Here is a 20,366-nt window from a genome sequence, read left to right on the forward strand (position 1 = left end):
AAACTCCAGACCAGGACCAGCTGGGATCAAAATCTGGCACTATCATCCCTATTTTAATGTTGAGAAGCTGAGGCCCAGAGAGGTGAGCTGACTTGCCCAAATCAGACAGTCAGAAAGTGCAGAGCCAGGTTCTCCTGACCTAATCCAAAACTTTCAATTCTTTTTCAGTGAAACCTTCTTTCCTTTATCAAGATCTAAACCACATAGGGTGGGGGCATCTGAGCCCTCTTCAAGCACACAAGAACCCAGGAGTGTGCAGTGACTGCTCTTCTAATTCATACAGAAGCTGAATTTAAGGAAAAACTCACCCCAGTCCAGCCAGGTGTCTGGCCCCGAGCCATAGCAGGTGTATAGCAGCCCCTTTTTGACCACATGAGGTCAGCATTGAGTCAGCTGCTATCTCCAGCACCAGAGCCTGCACTGACAGTAAGCCTTCCTGTCACTCCAGGAATGGGGAGAGGGACCATGGCAGTATTATCTGGAAGGATGACTTGAGGCCTTTGACTCAGGCTGCCGTGTGGCCAAGGGCCCTGACTTTGCTTCCTCAGTCTTCAGTCTTCTCTAAGGCTGGGCCTTTATAGTCCTTCTCTTTCTCTCTGCTGGTGTTTTCTGGTTTCCTTTGTCTGTCATGACCTCACTCCCCACCTCCATCCATCCCAGCTAGGCTCATCTTTGGGAAACAGGCCCAGTTTCCATGGTGACCAGCTGGTCAGCTAGCTCCTTCCACCGCCCCCTCCCTTTACTCCCTTTTCCTGGAGCTTCCAGGGAAGAGTAATGTGTGTGAACAGAGAGTGGGAGTGGTCTTTCATCTCTTGGGAGCTCTGGGGTTGGCCAAAAGGAGTTGAGCTGTCCCTCCTCCAAAGCCTCTGAAGTGGAGATGGGAAGGCAGACGGGGTGAGTGTCAAGAGGAAGATTATAACAACTAAATGGGGAGTGCAGATCCTATGTGGGTTAGGAAAGGCCAAGGTTATGACCTCTGCTCTCTGTCTGCAGAGAAGACTGAACTTGGTGGAATGGGTTGAACCAGAACAAGAGGGTTGGAGTTAACTGTGAGGTGGATTTCCCAAAAAGTATGGGTGGGAGAAATTGGAATGAACCACCAAGTGAGATTCCTCCTCTGTCATGGGAGTGAATGAAAACCCCTGCCTGTTCAGGACCATACATCTCCTCTGTTTGGGCAAGGAAGATGGATTCACTGACTTGGAGAGGTTCATGCAGGCTGGATAGTTGTGAAGTGATAGGCAGACAGCAAACCACCTTCACCTTGCCTGCAAAGAGAAGACTAGGAAAATGGAGGTAGGACCAGGAGTGGGAGTGGAGGGTGGAGGCAGAGGCTCTCCTGCCCCAGATGAGGAGCAGGAACATCCTGTGCAGATCAGTGGGCTTGTACCCTATCCACAAAGATCAGGTGTACAGGCTTTGCCTCAAGCAACCTTCCTACCTCCAAATATACCCCATGGACTTTTGAATGAGAAAGATCTGAATGTTAGGACTAGCTATGTGAGTGCTAACAGGTGACCTTGAGTATGTCACTCACCCTCCCTCTGCCTTGGTACCCTGTGGGTAAACGGGGAGAATAGTTACTATATGTCAAAGACCCTAATGACACATAGTAGGATTCCACAGTGACTGTGCACACACAGATTGATCATCCATGACATTTATCACATTCTATCATGACTGGTTTCCTTGTCCTCCCCTCCCCATAAGACTGTGCTCTTTGGAGGTAGGAAATTGTGTTTCATTTCTATATAGGGTACAGAGTAGGTGTCTCATACCTGTTTATTGAAAAATGAATGGATGCATCCATGAATGAATGAATGAATGTTCAATTTCCCTCCTGTCTGTCTAGGGGATGCTGGGAAGAGCAGAGGGGATGAATGGCAGGAAGGGTTAGGCTGCCTGCAGTCACTCAGCCTGTCCTGTGGTTTGTGCCTTTGCCTCCTACGCCCATAGGTCAGAGCCTTAGAGATTGTCCAGTCAACTTCCTCACTGCACAGATGAGGAAATTAAGGTTTAGAGAAGGGAAGGCACTTGCCCAAGGTCACACAACTCATTATTGTCAGAGCCAAGTTTAAGAATTAGAATTCAGGTTTCCTGACCTCCAGTGTGGGGCATTGCACATACTTCACCACTTCTCTGGGGTTGTTCTTCTGGGGAAGGAAGATGGTTCCATGAAAGCCAGTTCCAATGTCCTCCCCTCTGTCCTCTGTTAGTCCTTTCTCAATCTAGCTTCAGTTTCTTCCCTTTTAATCTACTCCATCCCTCTCGAAGTCTGGTTCCTGCCTTAACCCTTTAGCACGCAACTGGGGATAAGGACCTTCCTAGGGTTCAGAGACTCCTCAATTTCCCCTCCCCACCCCTCAGCCCCAGGAACTTGCAGGCACTAGGCGTGGGGAGGGACCCCCTCCACGGAGGATAGATGGGGAGGAGGTGCGGCAGAGATCTTCCCAGGATGGGCGGGAGGGAGGTGCGCGGAGCAGGGTCGGGATCAGGGAAGGAATGTGGGGAGCCCCTGTTGCTTCTCCGCTTTGGGAGATGGTTATTAGGTAGGCTTGGGGAAGGCGGAGTTTGGGGGGCCGGGGGCGGGGCTCGGCAGCGCTGGGAGGAAGGGGGGCGCGCTGGCTCCAGCTCGGCTCAGACAAAAGGCGGCGGCGGGAGCGGGCGGGAGGCGGAGCGGCGCCGCGAGGGCCTCAAGGTGACACCCGCACCCGGCCCCGGCCCCCCCGACCCGGCCCCCCCCGCCTGCCCCCCAACCTCAGCCCTTAGCCCCTTACCTCTGGTGCCCTTTCCAGATCCCCTCCCCCCGACGGGGGGTGGGGAGCAGCGAGGGCCCCGCCCCCTCCTGCCCCTTCCCCAGGGCCCGCGCAGGATGCCCCCGGTCCCCCGCAGTTCCCCGGGAGGTCCTGAGCTCGACGCGCCCCCTCTACGCCATGTCCCCCCCTGGCTCGGCCGCGGGAGAGAGCGGCGGCGGCGGCGGCGGCGGTGGCGGCCCCGGGGTCCCGGAGGAGCCCACAGCGGCGGCGGCGGACGAGGGCCCCGCCCGAGAGGAGGTGAGAGCCGGGGGCGCCCCTTCCCTGGGCGCGGCCGCAGCAGGGTCCCCCATCCCCCCGCCGCGCGCGGCCCCCGCTGGTTCCGCCGCAGCGCGGCCGGCGCCCCGCACCCCGAGCCGGCCGCCGCAGCCGCAGTCCCACGCCGCCGCCCCCACCGGCCGCAGGAGCTGTCCGCGGCGGCGGGGAAGGGGCCGCGTGGGGGGCGGGGCTCAGGGGTCCCGGGCAGGGGGAGGGGCCTAGGGGCGGAGCCTCGCAGAACCCTGGCGGATGAGAGCGGGGGCTAGGCTCACCCAGGGTGGGGATGGCGGCGAGGATCCTGTCTCGCGGAGGGTTATGCTACCTTGAAGGCCAAGAAGGGCGACTTGCAGGGGCTACAGAGCCAGGAGGGTACCATGGGGAAGTAGTCGTGTTACCTGAGTTGGGGCCCTAAGAAGGTCATATGTGTACAGAGGGGATCCCTCCGGGGTCACTGGGAGTGTGCGTGTGTGGAGGGGTGCACCTTCTCTCCCAATACCCCTGCTCCTCCCCCTACCGGGCCCTAAGCCCCAGGAATCCTTCAGAGCCTTGGTACTGAGCATATCTCTAGTTTGGGGCCCTACTCTTCAGTCCTCTGGACTGAAGACAAAGAGACTGAGGAAAGTACTAGGAGCACCCTCCCCCCTAAACCCCGTCTCTCATGCATACTTGTGCACACACATGAACACTGCACTAGGGCAGAGGCACACAAAGTAGGGACGGACATGCAGGTAGAGACCCTTTCAGATGTGCTCACATCGGGACAAGCACACAACCAGGGGGGCACACAAAGGTGCACGTAAGCACACACTTCCCAAGGACATAGCTCCCCAAAAGGCTAATCTCCCTGTGGGTATGTACTGTGTGCTATTACTTAACTCATCTACCTATCCATACTTCTAGATTCAGGGCCTGCTGAATCTAGAAGTACAGATTCAGGAAGGGCCTGTTACTAAGACCTTCATTTCCACCCTTTTCTCTCTTCCCTGGCTGGCCTCCAGGTCAGCCTGAGGAACCTGAGGAATCCAGAGGATAAGTCAGGATCCCAGCAGGAGGGTGTGTGTGCTGGGGGTTGGGGATTACTAAAGCTAGACAGCAGGGAGGAAGTGTGGGAAAACAGGCCACCAGGAGAAATTAAACTCAGTACTCATTTACTATGTAGCTGCTGGGTGCCAGCACCATGGTAGGCACCCATAATGCAAAGAGGATGAGGCATGGGCTCTGCCCTCAGGAGCACCCAGTCTAGTGGGGAGCCAGACAAATAAACAACTCACTGGGTCAACTACAGAATAGAATGTGCCAAGTACTTTAACAGACAGGCCCCAGGAGAAAACCAAAAATCGTTTTCTGTTGACAAATGGCTGGGCTTCAAGTGTTTTGCTCTCTACCCCCATTGTCCCACATGCCCTATCCTCATCCTCTCCTTAGCCACATGCCTGTGCCCTTTTGAATACCTCCTCCTGGACTGCCTTCTGCTCAGGGACTCCGGCCCCCTCCTTCACATCCTAGAACAGAGAGGAAGAATGTCAGGGTGCAGGAGGGGGAGACTCATAGGGGAACTGGGGTCCAGAAAGTGGGGAATGAGACAGGGCCTGGGTTCCCTGGGGGCCTTCTTCCAAAGGAGATATTAGGCTAATTGTCTGTGAGGGTTAGAGAGGTGGACAGGTCAAAGGGGAGTGGCTCCTCTAAATCGTAGGACTGAAAGAATCAGGAAGCAGCAAAGGCCCCATCTGTTAAGAGGGGAGGTGATGTCAGTGGATCACTCCTCCCTTTCCTGGAACACCTGGAAGGGGTCTGGGCTGGGGACCTGCCTTTGCTGATGCCTGTCTGTCCTTCCCCATCTTCCCCATCCGTACCTTTTCCTGTTTTATTGCCCATCTTTGTGCCTGTCTTTGGACTGTCTCTTGGTGCCATACTATCCATGTGTGTCTTCTTGCCTCTGGGCCTCCATCTCTGGCTTGGCTCCCTCTCTGCTTCTTGGGATGTATCTCTCTCTGCACTGTGCTGCACTGGCATTTGGTCCCTTTTCCTGTCCTCATGGCTTTCCCTTGGTCACCTCTGCATCTATCTCTGGTCCCTGGCTTCCATCTCGGCCTTACCTTTTCTTTCCACATCCTTGTCTGTATCTCTGTCATCTCTGGTGCTGGCCTCTGCCCCTCCATCCCTGCCTCCATCTCTGTGCTGGGTCCTGCCCGCTCTGTCTCACTTCCCACTCACCTCGGCCGTCCCTGCCCATCTGAGCAGCAGCGTCCCATCCAGCCCTCTTTCACCAAATCCCTCTGCCGTGAGTCCCACTGGAAGTGCCTCCTGCTCTCGCTGCTCATGTACGGCTGCCTGGGGGCAGTGGCCTGGTGCCATGTCACCACGGTGACACGCCTCACCTTCAGCAGCGCCTACCAGGGCAACAGTCTCATGTACCATGACAGCCCCTGCTCCAATGGCTATGTCTACATCCCCCTGGCCTTCCTGCTCATGTTGTATGCCGTCTACTTGGTGGAGTGTTGGCACTGCCAAGCCCGCCATGAGCTGCAGCACCGTGTGGACGTGAGCAGCGTGCGGGAGCGAGTGGGCCGCATGCAGCAAGCCACGCCCTGCATCTGGTGGAAGGCCATCAGCTACCACTATGTGCGCCGCACCCGCCAGGTCACCCGTTACCGCAACGGAGACGCCTACACTACTACCCAGGTGAGGGGCTGGAGAAGAGTGGAGGCCCTTTCAAGATGGGGGGTGGTGTTGGACTCTGCCTCACTTCCCCTGCCCCCCCTCCTCTCCCCCAGGGGAGGAGGGGAGCACAAAGCAGCAGTGTGCTCCATGGGCACTGCGACAGGAGGGTAACCACCACAATAGTAACAGCAAATGCCAACCGGAAGCCAGGCTCTGTTTTAAGTACTTTACAAATATTAAATCATTTTATTTAACCTTCATAATAATCCTATGAGGTAAGTATTACCCCCTTTTACACATGAGGAAATTGAGGCTTGGAGAGGTGTCCAAGGTCAAATAGCTAGTATGTGGTGGAGATGGCACTCAAACACAAGCAGTCTGGCTCCAGGATCAATACTGTTTAGCGATTAATGGGTCTGTTTAGTGCCTTAAGAGTTGGAGATGACTTCCCATGGCATCACAGCATGCCTGTTCAGTGAGGTGACTGCTACCAAGCTCTCTTTCACAGGGAGAGATCTAAACTTACTGATTTGAACAAGGTCTGCAGCTCCTAAGCAGTAGTGCTAGACTCAAACCCAGGTTCCTGGATCCCAACTCCAAGGCTCCCAGACGAGGTGAGAGTGGTAGGACTTATGGAGAGTCAGCAGGTCAATCTGCACCTCCTGGACGCACCAGGATACCTCCTGGACGCGTTGGGGACCTGGAGGAGGAGGAGATGTTCCCAGATTCGGGTGATCTCTAATTCAGTATTTGGATGGGTAGACAGAGCCTCTGGCCTGTGAGAAGCAGGAAGAAGACTGAGTGATAGCAAGGCTGGAAGAGGGAGACTAGGGACAGAATTCATCAGGGAGATTCTCTGGAGAGCCCATTTGGAAACACTTTGAAAAGGGAAGAGAGGCTGTTCGTGGTGATATGGGGACAGCATGGGACAACAGAGGCAGTGGCAAAAGGATGAGGCAGGCCAGAGGGGCAGTTCATGGCCAGTATTTGACCCTAGAGGAAGCAGTGCTTAATTAAAAGTTGAATGCACACAGGTAGGGCTGGGTTCTCGTCCAGCCCTCATCTCTAACTCACTAAGCTGAGGACCTCGGATGCTTTATAAACCAGATGGTAAGATCCTACTCCGGGACAGGTTTAGGGTTTTGTTTTTTTGTTTTCTGGGGGGTGGCTGGCGTGTACGGGGATCAGAACCCTTGACCGTGGTGTTACAACATCACGCTCTGATCAAATGCTCTAAGAGCAGCCACGGGGCGGGTGAGGGTGAGCAGACAGAAGTGGACTGGGCGGCACTGGCTCCTGGCCACTCCGGCTGCCTCCCCGCCCCATGCCGCAGGTCTACCACGAGCGCGTCAACACGCACGTGGCCGAGGCCGAGTTCGACTACGCGCGCTGCGGCGTCCGCGACGTGTCCAAGGCGCTGGTGGGGCTGGAGGGCGCGCCGGCCACGCGGCTGCGCTTCACCAAGTGCTTCAGCTTCGCCAGCGTGGAGGCCGAGAACACGTACCTGTGCCAGCGCGCGCGCTTCTTCGCCGAGAACGAGGGTCTGGACGACTACATGGAGGCGCGCGAGGGCATGCACCTCAAGAATGTGGACTTCCGCGAGTTCATGGTGGCCTTCCCGGACCCGGCCAGGCCGCCGTGGTACGCCTGCTCGTCCGCCTTCTGGGCCGCGGCGCTGCTCACGCTGTCGTGGCCGCTGCGCGTGCTGTCCGAGTACCGCACGGCCTACGCGCACTACCACGTGGAGAAGCTCTTCGGCCTGGAGGGCCCGGGCTCGGCGAGCAGCGCGGGCGGCGGCCTCAGCCCCAGCGACGAGCTGCTGCCCCCGCTCACCCACCGCCTGCCGCGGGTCAACACGGTGGACAGCACGGAGCTAGAGTGGCACATCCGCTCCAACCAGCAACTGGTGCCCAGCTACTCGGAGGCGGTGCTCATGGACCTGGCCGGGCTGGGGGCGCGCTGCGGCGGGGCGGCGGGCGGCGGCTACGCGCCCTCGTGCCGCTACGGCGGGGTGGGCGGCCCGGGCGCGGCGGGCGTGGCCCCGTACCGGCGCAGCTGCGAGCACTGCCAGCGCGCCGTCAGCAGCTCGTCCATCTTCTCGCGCAGCGCCCTGAGCATCTGCGCCAGCCCGCGGGCCGGCCCGGGGCCCGGCGGCGGCGCGGGCTGCGGGGGCAGCCGCTTCTCGCTGGGCCGTCTCTATGGCTCTCGGCGCAGCTGTCTGTGGCGCAGCCGGAGCGGCAGCGTCAACGAGGCGAGCTGCCCCACGGAGCAGACGCGGCTGTCGAGCCAGGCCAGCATGGGGGACGACGAGGACGACGACGAGGAGGAGGCCGGGCCGCCGCCGCCTTACCACGACGCTCTTTATTTCCCCGTCCTCATCGTCCACCGGCAGGAGGGGTGTCTGGGCCACAGCCATCGGCCGCTGCACCGCCACGGCTCCTGCGTAGAGACCTCACTGTGACCTCTGGCCCCTGGAGAGGCCCGGGCCGTGCTCCCACCTGCCTCTCGCCGGACTGTGCTCCCTGAGCGTAGCGGGGCAAATCACGCTGGTGGCTGAGGCTGTGCCGGGTATGGCGGCAGGGTGGGGGTTGGTGAGGGCGCCTCGGACTGACCCCGATGGGGCTGGGACCCCCGCCATCCCTGTACATAGACAGGTGGGAGGGGGTCGGTAGCTCCCCGAGAATCCCACCCTGGCAGAGTCGTCTCTTCCAGCCCCACCCCTGAATTCCTAAGGGACACCTCCCTTTCCTACATGCACACGCGAGATTTCCTGTCCAGTCTTTCAGCGGGTTTTCTGACTTATTTGTCAGCTGTGCTATGGGACCCACGTTGAGTCTCGTCACAAATGAGAGGCCCTCGCTGTGCAGCTAGGAGGTTCAGAGGCTGTGGGGGAGGGAACTTGGGGCTTTCCTTCGCCTGTGGCCTCTCCCCACTGGGGCCTGTCTCTGTGAGGGGGCGGTGGTGTGGTGACCAGCAGGGCTGGCTTCCAACCAGCTGATGAATTCAGTGGGTCTGCGGACCGGGCTAGGTGTCAGCCCCAGTACTCCATCCCAGCGCCGTGGACGTGTGCTGTCTTCCTCTTGGCGCTGGACCCAAAGACTGGGGTTTCCTTTTTGCCACTTCCTCCGTGGTTGTTTATCTCACCAGGCCCCAGGAGTCCGGGGCCTGGAGGGACTGTGCTCGCCCCACAGACATCACACCTCCCTCTCCCTGGCTCTGAAGAGCTCGCTGTTGCCAAGGTGCAGGGGGAAGGGCAGGTAAACTGTGGAGGGCAGTGTACCTCGGTCTTTCCTCCAGACTCTGCAGCCTCTCAGAAGCCTTCTCACTGGGGTTCTGGGTGGATACTGCCTTTAGAGAGGGTGAGATGCCACCCAGATGGCACTCGTCAAAGCTGGCCAGGGTGAGTGACTACATGGAGAAAGCATGAGACCTGGGGGTGACAACGGGGAGCTCTGGAAGCAGATGGGAGTAAAAAAGGAGAAGGCAGTGGAGGGTAGAGTGAAAGGACTTCCAAAGGTGCGGGTGTCTGTGGGGAGCAGCCCTTGCCTCCCCTAGACCTGTGGGAATGAGTGGAGTGTGCTTGACCTTCACACATGCCCCTGCGGGGCTGAGGACATTGTCATAAGCCCCAGCTGGAGAAATACTCAATTCCAGTGGCAGCGTCAGAGGCAGAATTCTCTAGACTTTGACTGACTCATTCTCCCATGTCCCATAAGCTGAAGCCCTGCTTTGTGTCCCAGGGTCTTCAAAGGGGCATCCTGCCACCACCCCAGGGCGCTGGCCCCATGTCCTGTTCCCCTGAAGCTCTGACACCGCCTCCTCTCCCCGTGCCCTCCCCGCCCACCTCTACCCCAATGTGCTTTGGTGTGCATGTCTGTGTGCAACCCCCCTCCCAGCTCCCTGGCTAAAGTTTTCCCAGCAGATTTAGCGCCCAGGGATTGAGCTCATATTTCAGGCTAGAGAGGATAAGCCTTGGGCCACCCGGGCATCGCTTACCCCTGCTGCTTCTCACTTGGCCTGAGCCATCAGAACTCCCCTGTCCCTTCCGTTAGCCCCTGCCATCTTCCTCCAGCCAGGCCTGCAGCTGCTAATGGGCATGGCCTCCACCTATGCAACATTGCCTCTGGCTCCCCTTCCCTCCTTCCCAGGAGGACATGGGGGGCCCAAATTGTGGGGACACCATAGCCCCTGGCTCATCAAGGGGTTGAGCTTTACTTTTGCGCAGAGATGGCCGAATAAGGGGGAAGGGGCTGGGAGGGGGGAGTCTTGGGCAGCAGGGAACAGCTGCCCACAAGGTTTTCCTGGGCAGCAGTGCCCACCTGGCCCCTGAGTCTGTGCTCCTCAGTGGCCTGGAGGTTGGAGCACTACTCTTTCATCTGAAGGGACATCTGTGAGGTGCAGGTGGTGAGTTGGGGCCTCAGGCCTCAGTTCTTGGCATGCTGGCACGTGGATGTCATGCCCTTGTGTGGGGGAAGCCTTTGGCTCCAAGGAGGGAGAAACTCAGTTCCTCCTCGCTCAGGCCTGTTCATGAGACAGAGCCTGGTCTCCGAAGAGGGGAGGGGGGCCCTGTTATTATTTTCGCCTGTATTGACCATTTCTGCCTAGGTTTTCTCACACAGACAGCCTCACTCCCACACACGCACAGACAAGAGAGAAACCAATTCTTTGATCTATTTTCTTGGTAGCTTTATTGATTTCCAGGGAAAATAAAAACCAGAAAATTAATTAATCTCTAAAATTAAACTTTACACTGAATGTTCTTGTTTCTCTAATTAGAACTTCTGCAAGCAGCTGTGGCTACACACACACACATTCACACACCCGCACACCTACATGTTTGCACTCTGGAACTGTCAGAGGGTGTTAGGCACAGATTGTAGGTTGCCTGGACAGGCACCCACATGCAGTCATTCTCAAGCCCCCTTGGGTGCTCTGCTCAGCACCTATTTGTTAGAAGGAGTCCCTGGAGAGCAGACACCCCTGTGGGTTTGGAGGCTCTGGGCCACTGAACCCAAGGAGGATGGTAGGTGGGGCTTAGCCTAACTCCCATCAGTCAGGGCCTCTGGTGGCCCTGTGGGCTGCTGTGATTCCTGGGATGTGGCCCCAGGGTGGGCAGCCACAGAGTGATGGGGACTCATGGGGAGCACCTGGGAGGCTCCATGTGTCCTGGGGACCAAGGGCTTGTGGGCTGGGCTGGGCCTGGCTGGGGAAAAGACAGGTCTCTGTCAATTGGGTGCATCACACTGTGGCCTTTCTGTCATGGATTTCCAAGCGCAGAGATTGTACATATCAAACTGGTGGATAATAAAGTTGCGGATGACTCACTGACTTCCCTTCCTGGTGTGGCACTTCTTCCCTCCTGCCTCCCTTCCCAAGAAGCTCCCTGGGGTGGATGGCAGGGGTAGTGCCACCCTTCCCTAGCAGTCATCATCTACAGTTGCCTCACCAAGGGAGGCACTGGGTTTGAGCCCCTTCTGTCACCTCTGTTGTCCTCTTCCCAGGTTGGGGGATTAGAGGATAGTGTGGTCTATACAACTGGATCACTTAAAACAGAATCAAGCAACAAGGAGGTGACATTTGCAGGGGAGAGGGTGGCAGAAAGAGCCAGGCATAGCTGTGCTGTAGCCAGAGGAATGTGTGTGTGTGTGTGTTTGAAGGTCAGGGATCTGTTTGGTAGGGAGGAAAATGGTGGGAAAGGGGGTCAGGAAAGTGGGCAGATCCCCCCAGGAGAGTCTGGGCAGGCATAGTCCCTCAGCAACCTCTGACTTCCCTATTACTGGAAGAAACTCGTCATTTGCAGGGGTCCAGTAATACCCTCTCCCTGGGCACAGGGGCTGGGTCCCCACTTCATACCCCATCCTCCCCTATCCCAGGCTCCCTTCCCTTTTTCGCTTCTTTCCCCATTCAACCCTTGATCACTCACTCCAAGGTATTTGTGGTCTCCCCTTTCCTAACCCCTCTGAACCAGTGTGACACTCTGTAAGGCATGGCAGGGCCATGAAAGGAAGGATGGGGCTGGGACAGTGACCCACATCAGGTCACAGCCCTAGCCCTGTCCCCCATCTTAGCCCACAGAGTTCTCAGGGCCACTGGCAGTGATCGGTGACATGAAGTGGCTGGGATTCAAGGCCCGCTGGCGGGCTGCTTCTCGGTTGGCACAGAGGGCCTGGGCAATGAGGTACTCGCTCTCCTGGGCTACGTCTGACAGGCGCAAGTCAAACTCCAGGAGGGTCTTGTTGTCTGACATGCCTTCCAGGAGCTGTTTCCCGCCGTCCTGGGAGAGGGGTGAAAGGGAAGGGGTTATTTTACATTACTACCCTGGATCACACACACTCATTTACTTAGAGATGTGACTAAAACAAAAGTTTCACAAAACAATACTTAATCTATTTGTGCAGCACACCGACATATTCTATTTTCTAATCCATTCCATTCAAAAAATGGTGGACAAAACCCACTAAATTGATTTCTCAATCTTAATGACTTGAAAAACATGGATCTCTGGCAATGATGGTAATTCCATTTCTCTGGTTCAGCCGTGGACATGTGGGACAAAACTGTCTAATAAGATGTGAGGGAGAAGTTTGGAAGGGGTGGCTTCTGGGAAGACTCATCTTATTCTACAAAGAAGAAGCAGAAGGGGATGTTTTCCCTTTTTCTGCCTCTGGGCATGTGACCTATGTGAGATGTCAGAACTGCAGCAACCATCTTGGGATCATGAAAGGAACACCCGAGAGGCCATGCCACATGGCCAGGGGGGTGGGGGCAGAGCAGAGGGTGGCACTGAGCCAAGGGGTTTACCAACCCCAGAACTCCTTACCCTGGGGCTTCTGGTTATGGGGCATACTGAATATTCCTCCTATTTAAGCCATTTCCTGGTTAAGCTCTTGTAGCCAAAAACTGGTCTCATGGTGAGGTTTAGCCGAGGGTTCAGGGCCTAACTGGTGTACACAGAGGGCCCTCCTCAACAGTCCTCACAGCTCTAGCCCCTTCTGGATTGGGTGGGCTAGGGTCCATGTGAAAGAATTTCATGTTGGGAGGCAGAATGCTGCTGTTCTATGGTTGTGACCCAGTGGTGTGTTGCAAAGTTAATTTAATGGGTCACAGAAGTGTTTTTAAAAATAAAATAGAGAAGAATATAAAGGAAAACATCAGTATTACAAGCAGTAAAAGTAAATTTCAATGATATTGTATTTATGTATATGTTCACTAGGTGTTCATGTATGTTACATTTCTTTCTCCCTGACTTGGTCAAGAAAGTTTGGGAGGAAGATGCTGTCTATTAGAAAGGACTCAGGCTTTCATTCAATCCTGGGTTTGAATCACAGCTTGCCACTTTCTACTGACTGGATGCTCTTGGGCAATTCACTAACCTCTCTGAGACTCAATTTTCCATGTGGAATGTGGGGTTAAGAATACTCATAATTAGATAACTGTGAGGATTAGAGAAAAAATAATGGATATTGGGATATATACCTTAGCATGGTATGTATGCATACTCAATGCAGTATGTAGTATGTAAAGTCTGTGGTCTTAACAGTTATCCTGCAAGTACCCTATGGCAATTGGATTCCACCCCTACCACACACAGGCCCCAGAAGCAGTGGCTCACCAGCCCAATGTGGTTGCAGGACAGGTTGATGCTGGTGAGCGTGGTGTTGACGGAGAGCACCTGGGAGAGGAGCGTGGCGGTGGGCTCAGACAGCTCATTGCCACCCAGGTGCAGTGTGGTGAGGCACTTGTTGGTCTGCAAGGCATGGACCAGTGCCTGGCCGCCCTCATCCTCAATGCAGTTGAGGCGTAGGTTGAGGGAGATGAGGTTGGTATTGTGTGCCAGAGCGTGAGCCAGCGACTGGGCACCAAGCGCACGCACCTGGTTGTTGGCCAGGTTGAGCACACGCAGGTGGCTGTGGCTCAGCAGCTTGGCAGCACCGCGTGCACCACGGTCCCCAATGAGGTTGTGCGACAGATCTAGCTCTTCAAGGACTGGGTGGTCCAGGAGGCTGCGAATTAGGATGCGTGCCTTGTCGTCATCCACCTTGCTTCGGGTCAGCCTGAAGATCTGCGGGCAGGTAGAGGGTCTACAGCATCTGCCAGCTAGATATAATCTGGCTGCCTACCTACCTTCTGCAGGTAGAGGAGGGAGCCACAGAAAGGCGTGAGACTCTGCTCACCTGGTGTTGGCCACCTGTCTGGTTCTTGGGAGGGGCAGGCCTACCCAGCAAGGCAGAGTAGTGCAGAATTGGTGGCAGGTAGCAGGGTAGAAAGGCTACCATTTATTGAGCAATAACTATGTGTTAGGTATGCTGCTCAAACATTTCATAACCATTATCTCTATCCCTCAGTATCCTAATGAAAAGAGAGTCCTCTCCATTTTACAGGTAGAAAGTGGAGGCTCAGGGCAGTTGCATCATTTGCCCAGAGTCAACAGTGACTGAGCTGTGGAGGCAGGTTTGGAATCCAGGTCTGTTTGATGCCCCAGCTCCACACTGTGCCCTCCTCAGCTGGCTAAGACCCACCATGGAAAGGAGAGGAACTCTGAAGGAGGTTGCCAGGGCAGGAACCAGGGAGAAAGTGGGGGATGGTGAGAAGCAGGAAACCAACGGGATGAAGGAATAAAGGACAGGGTGGGGCTAGCTTTATGAATATTGTACATGGGAGCCCTCCCCTCTCCTTCCCATGGGCTGGTTCTGCTCCGCTCTCCCTAGAGACCTATCTGTGGCTGGCCTCTACTCTTTCCCTACCCTTCAGTCCTCTCCCTTCTTCACATCCCTCTTAGCCAGCTTGGAGTCTTTGTGTCTCTTCTCTTTTCTTTCTTTCTTTTTTTTAAAGATGACCGGTAAGGGGATCTTAACCCTTGACTTGGTGTTGTCAGCACCACACTCTCCCAAGTGAGCTAACCGGCCATCCCTATATAGGGATCTGAACCTGTGGCCTTGGCATTATCAGCACCGCACTCTCCCAAGTGAGCCACAGGCCAGCCCTGTGTCTCTTCTCTTTTCATTGCATCGTTCTGGTAAAGGCCAACCCTGGATCAACCCCAATCTCTTATTTTCTCCATGCTTGTGCCCAAGCAACTGCCATGATAGAAAATGTCACTTGGTGGAACTGGTTGGTATCACTGGAACTGTGTGCCAATCCAACTATACTTCTCTGGCTAACACTCTCTCATAATTTACAATGACTATTTCAACATTTCCCAGCCATCTCATACTTAAGGGGGCCTCCCTGTGGGGCCCCCCTTTTAGCAGGTGAACTCTCCTCCTGCCTTCCCAGCTGTTGAATGAGAACCCCTCATTTTCTGATATCAAACACAGACCACTGCTACCCCCCACATCCCCTCTCCCCTCTGCCCAAGCACAACCGCCCCACCTCACTCCTAGGTGCCACCCCTCCTGCCTTCTCAGGAACCTTCCTTGGTCAATGAACCTGTGGCCTTTCTCCTATAGTCAACTCCTTTCTTGCAACTGGATGGAGCCTCATACTGGTTCTAACATATGCAAGTTTCTTCTTAAGAAAACCCAAAGCCCTCATCTTTGCATATTACTGCTCTATCTTTCCCCCTTCACAGTCAAGTTCTCAAAATAGCTGATCACAGCCCCCCATTCTTCACTTCCCACTCTCCCCATAAACCGCTGCTATCTGGCCCCTGCTCCGGGACTCCACTGAAATAGCTCCCCTTCAGTGACCTCCATGTGGCCAAATCCAGTCTTCAGCTCCATTCCATCCCGTTGCTCACTCTCTCTACTTACAGTACGCCCCTCTTCTGGCTCTGTGACACAATGTCATGTCCCCCTTTTCCTCCTCCCTCTGGTTTCCTGGCAAGCTCTCCTTCCACCAAGACCACATGCCAGTCTCTTCTTGTCTCGGTTTTGGCTCTCCTTTATGAGACTCCATCCAAATCCAGGGCTTCAGCTGCCACCTTCATGAAGATGGCACACATTTCCACATTCAGTTTGGATCTCTCAGCCAAGCTTCAGACCCTCCAACCAACTAACGAAATGACTTTTTCTCTGGGATGCCTTGAACTGAAACTCATGCTCTTTTCCCTCAAAACTGGTCCTCTTCCCACATTGCCTGTATCTGCAAATGGCCCCTGCAGCCATCTGGTCTCATGAGCCAGAAGCCTTGACATCTCCTCCTCCTTCCTTCTCTTCCAGATCTTCCTTATGCCAGCGGGACCAACTGCTGAATATCTCCTAAATCTCTCCACTTCTCTCCATCTCCACACACACTACCCTAGTCCAAACTACCCTCGTCTTCACCTGGATTAGGCAACGGTCTCCATGGTGATCTACCATGTCCACTGCTGCCCTGCCCAGGGCATTCTTCACAAATAGAGTGATATTTTCATATATAAAATCCAGTAATATTACTTTCTTTATGCCTGAAACCCTTGGATGGTGTCCTAGAGCTCCTAAGGATAAAGACAAACTCCTTTATGAGGCCTCCTTCACCCAGTGAGTCCAGACTGATTGCCTCCTTCATCCCACCCCTGTCCCCCAACACAACCCTGCCACACTGCCTTCTCTTTCAGTCCTGTGAACTGGCCATGTCCACCCTGCCCATAAGGCCTGTATGTCCCACTCCCTCTGCCTGGAATGTTCCTCCCTCTTCCCTTAGACTATAACTCCTACTCCTCCTTCTAATCTCTTTGCAAGTGACACTTGCTAAGGGAAGCCTTCCCTGGCAAGGTCAAATGCCCCTTTTATAATCTCTCATAAGAACATCTTTTCTTTATAGCATTCATCCCGAGTTAGGGTTGCCAGATAAAATACAGGATGCCCAGTTAAAATTAAATTTCAGACAAACAAGTATGTCCCATGGAATATTTGGAACATACTTGTACTAAACATTACTTGCCATTTACCTGGAATTCATATGTAACTGGACACCCTGCATTTCTATTTGATAAACCTGTCAACCTTATTCTAGTTGTAGTTTTATGTTTATATGATTGCTGATTAGCACCTTTGTCTTTTCTTTCTTTCTTTCTTTTTTTTTTGGAGGCTGGCCAGTATGGGAATCTGAACTCTTGACCTTGGTGTTATAACACCATGCTCTAAACAACTGAGCTAACCAGCCAGCCCAGGTTAGCACTTTTTATCCCACCAGACTGTTAACCCCAAAGGGCACAAATGGTATAATTTGTTCATGGTTGTATCTTCAGAACCTAGGACAGGGCTTGGCGTGCAGATGGTCGTTCCATGAGTAATGGCTGATGAACTGGGAGCTCAGTGCCTTGTTCATCTCTGCATCCCCAGAACCTAGTGGATTGATGCAGGATGCATAAAAAACACTAGGTAAATGAATGAGAAGGAAAAGGAAGGAAGAAGATGGTAATAGAGAAGGAAGAGGAGGGGAGGGGGAATCTGGGAGACTCTGAGGGGGTGGTGGATGGTACCTTGAGGGTGTGGCATGTCTTGATGGTGGCCGCCAAGGAGTGGCAGTCACGGTAGGTGAAGAGGAAGAGGTTCCACTCGAAGTTCATGCCACAGTCTTTGACACCATACACCAGATCCAGCTCCTCCAGGCGGCTCAGGCTAGCCACCAGATCACCCAGCTGGTAGTGGCCTATGGCTGGCTCCTCCATCTCTCCCTCGCTGCCTGAGTCTGACTGGTCCCCTGGCCAGGGCTGGGGCAGTAGCCGCACAGGTGGGAGGAACTGATCCACATGGATTCTGTGCACGTAGTTCCTGCAGAGCGGCAGCAGATCGAGGATCACCCCAGGGTCCGTGGTGCCTGGGATAAAGTGCTTTAGCAGGTTCTCCAGGTGCCGCTCAAAGAACATGCGCTTCCAGCTGCCGCCATGCCTGGCCACATGGCACACAGGCCAGCGTTGCATGCAGCAGCGGCGCCAGTAGCTCTCATTGTCTATTAGGTTGGCGGTCACAGCCAGCGGCAGGTCTGGGGGCAGGTGGTCCAGGACCTTCTGCTGGTGCTCTGGGAGCAGCTGCTTCAGGATAGGGTTTTCTTTGGGAACAGAGAAAGGAAAGTAGGGGTCACAGCGTTAGGGACACCACAACATGATGCCCTAGGCTGGGACTGTCTGGGGATGCTGAGGAAAGGGAAAACCCTCCCCTACCCTCAGGGAGCTCCAGTCTGAGAGGAGTGACAGACTCTGCTCTCAGGGAGGCTCAATCTGAAGGGGGAGACACAGCCCCTGGCTTTGGGGTGTCCCCTGCCTGAAGGTGGACATCTCAACATCTGGTCTCAGGAAGCTCCCAGTCTGGGGAAGAATCTCAGGTCCAACCTGTTCTGATGGAGAAGACAGTCCTTGACTTCAGAGGCTCCCAACCTGATTTGATTCATTCATTTCAAAACAAAATTTCCTGAGCACCTACTATGTGCCAGACACTATTTTAAGTGCTAGAGATATGAGTGAACAAAACAGAGGAAGTCCCTTTCTCTTGGAGTTTACATTCTAGTGAGGGGAGGCAGACAATAAACATATAAAACAAATATGTACTAGGTCAGGTGGTGATAGTTGCTGTAGGCAAAATGTCCTGTCCCATCTGGCAGGAGAGGCCAACAACTCACCCTTGGGAAGGATTAATATTACAGAGCGTATAGTACAGAACAAACTAAGAACCCATACATGACATGGAAGACTCCATCGGAGTGGAGGGTGGCTAACCAGGGAGGGCTTTCGGGAGGAGGAGGTAAATATGGTTTGGGCTGGGTTTTGATGAAGAGGGTCAAAAAGGCAAGGAGAGGGCATAGGCATGGAGGACACAGTATGGGTGGGAGTCTGGTGGGGCCTGGAAGTGGGGACAGTGGGAAAAATTGTCCTGGCCCTGGTGGAAGGGAAATGTTGAGTGGGTGTGAGGATGCCGTGTGGGAGGGCAGGGGCTGCCCCAGGACCCAGCTTCTGAGGCCTCGGCTCCAGGCAGTGCCCACTCCTGGCCTTCCCCTTCCCACCCAAAGCAGGGACAGACTCACTATGGAAGTTCTTGACAATGTGCTGAATGCAGAGCTCAGTGAGGAGGGGCACAATGGCCAGTGACCATTCAGCATCCTCAGCAATGATCCGGCGCATCCGACGCAACTTGGCCCCAGAATTGGGGTTCTTGGACTTTGCAGGGAGTGTCACAACTGATGGCTTTGAGGGTGGTTGGCCTGTGTTTGAAGCTTGCCCTACAGTGGAGGACCGGTCCTGGGTGGAGACTGAGGACCGGCTACGGGCTGACAGTGTCGGTGTCGTTAGGGTGTCCTGCATGCTGGGGGCTGGCAATGGAGGGGCAGGTAGTGCTTTGGTGACCTTGTGACAGGAAGCCTCTCAGACTGGCAGGTTCTTGATGCAGCTGGGAACCTGGAGCAAGAGGAAGAGGGTAGAGGTGTTACTTTGGAGGGTCTTGGTGGGCATTTACCAAGAGAGAGCATAGAGTGGTGCTTAGGGTTAAATTTCTAGAGTGGAGCAGATCAGGAGCAAACCTCACTGACTAGCTGTTTGGCCCTGAGCAAGTTACTGAACCTCTCTGAATTTCAGATACTGCCTTTGTGAAATGAAGGTAACAGTTAACAGTAGGATTCTTTGGAGGAGTGAATAAAATAATGTATACAAAGGCATAGTATATTGTCTGACACATGAAACTGTAGAGGAGCAGACCAAAATTTTAGTATGTGCCAGACACACTTTTTAGTACTTTATGCCTATTAGTTCATTTATTTTCACAGGAGCCTTTTTGAGATAGCACTCATATTCCCATTTTTCTGATGGGAAATTGAAGCACAGAGAGGTTCATTGACTTGCCCAATGTCATACAGCTTATGAATAACAAGGATGAATTTAAACTCAGTCTATCAAGTTCATACTCTGAAACCTACACGGTACACCCTCTGAGGGTGAGGGGTGAGGTTGTGTATTGCCAAAAGACCAAGGTATAATAAAGAACTATTCATTCAAAACAGCTCCCTGCACTAAGTATTTTATAGAACAGCAACTACCTGACCCCTGAGAAAGGGATTGAGAACAGCACTGGCCAAGAGAAAAATAATGGAAGACAAAATGCAAGTCATATTATGTTATTTAAAATTTTCTAGTTCCCACATTAAAAAAGTAAAGAATTGGGGCTTGCCAGTTAACTCAGTTGGTTAGAGTGTAGCCTTATAACACCAAAGTCATGGGTTCAGATCCCCATACCAGTCAACTGCCAAAAAAACCCAAAACAAAACAAAGAGAAATGGATGAAATTAGTCATATATTTAACCCAGTATATCCAAAATATTATCATTTAAATATGTAATCAATATTTAAATTATTAATAAGATATTTTACATATATGTTTTCATAGTAAGCCAACAAAATCTGACGGTTCAATAGGCACATTGCGCTTGTGACTGACATTCTGGGCAGTGCAGGTTGAGAGAGAGAGGAGAGGGGAACCAGACCCATGCCCTGTCCTGCCATCATCCCCTCTGATGGCTTGGACTCTGGGCTCTCTCCCATCCATCTCCCCATCCCAGTCTTCCTTCTAGTTCTCCCAGCCTCCCAGCATTCCAGACAGCAGTGGGCAGGCGTGGGAGGTGAGAAGGCAGCTAAATCTGGGGCTGAAGACAGAAGACGGAGGATGTGTCTGGGTAGGGTGACCCTCCCCCATTTGCCCATTCCTGCATCCTTGCTGTAGGTGCCCC

At 54.0% G+C, this 20,366-nt stretch overlaps 2 protein-coding genes across 2 annotated transcripts; one reads left to right on the plus strand and one right to left on the minus strand.

Annotated features, from left to right (window-relative positions):
- The first annotated feature begins 2,933 nt into the window (after positions 1 to 2,933).
- TMEM151B (transmembrane protein 151B) lies at positions 2,934 to 8,193 on the plus strand. Its single transcript, XM_063096097.1, has 3 exons — positions 2,934 to 3,053; positions 5,313 to 5,753; positions 7,066 to 8,193. Exons 1-3 carry the CDS (start codon positions 2,934 to 2,936, stop codon positions 8,191 to 8,193), a joined length of 1,689 nt encoding a protein of 562 aa, XP_062952167.1.
- Positions 8,194 to 11,796: 3,603 nt separating this feature from the next.
- On the minus strand, positions 11,797 to 18,951 carry TCTE1 (t-complex-associated-testis-expressed 1). The gene is made up of 4 exons (XM_063096141.1): positions 18,675 to 18,951; positions 17,137 to 17,705; positions 13,345 to 13,794; positions 11,797 to 12,006 (listed from the first exon to the last, which is right to left on the minus strand). The coding sequence occupies exons 1-4, from the start codon at positions 18,949 to 18,951 to the stop codon at positions 11,797 to 11,799; spliced, it is 1,506 nt and encodes a 501-aa protein (XP_062952211.1).
- Between the last annotated feature and the right edge of the window lie 1,415 nt (positions 18,952 to 20,366).

This window comes from Cynocephalus volans, chromosome 5, assembly GCF_027409185.1.
Source record: "Cynocephalus volans isolate mCynVol1 chromosome 5, mCynVol1.pri, whole genome shotgun sequence".
Taxonomy (NCBI): Eukaryota; Metazoa; Chordata; class Mammalia; order Dermoptera; family Cynocephalidae; genus Cynocephalus; species Cynocephalus volans.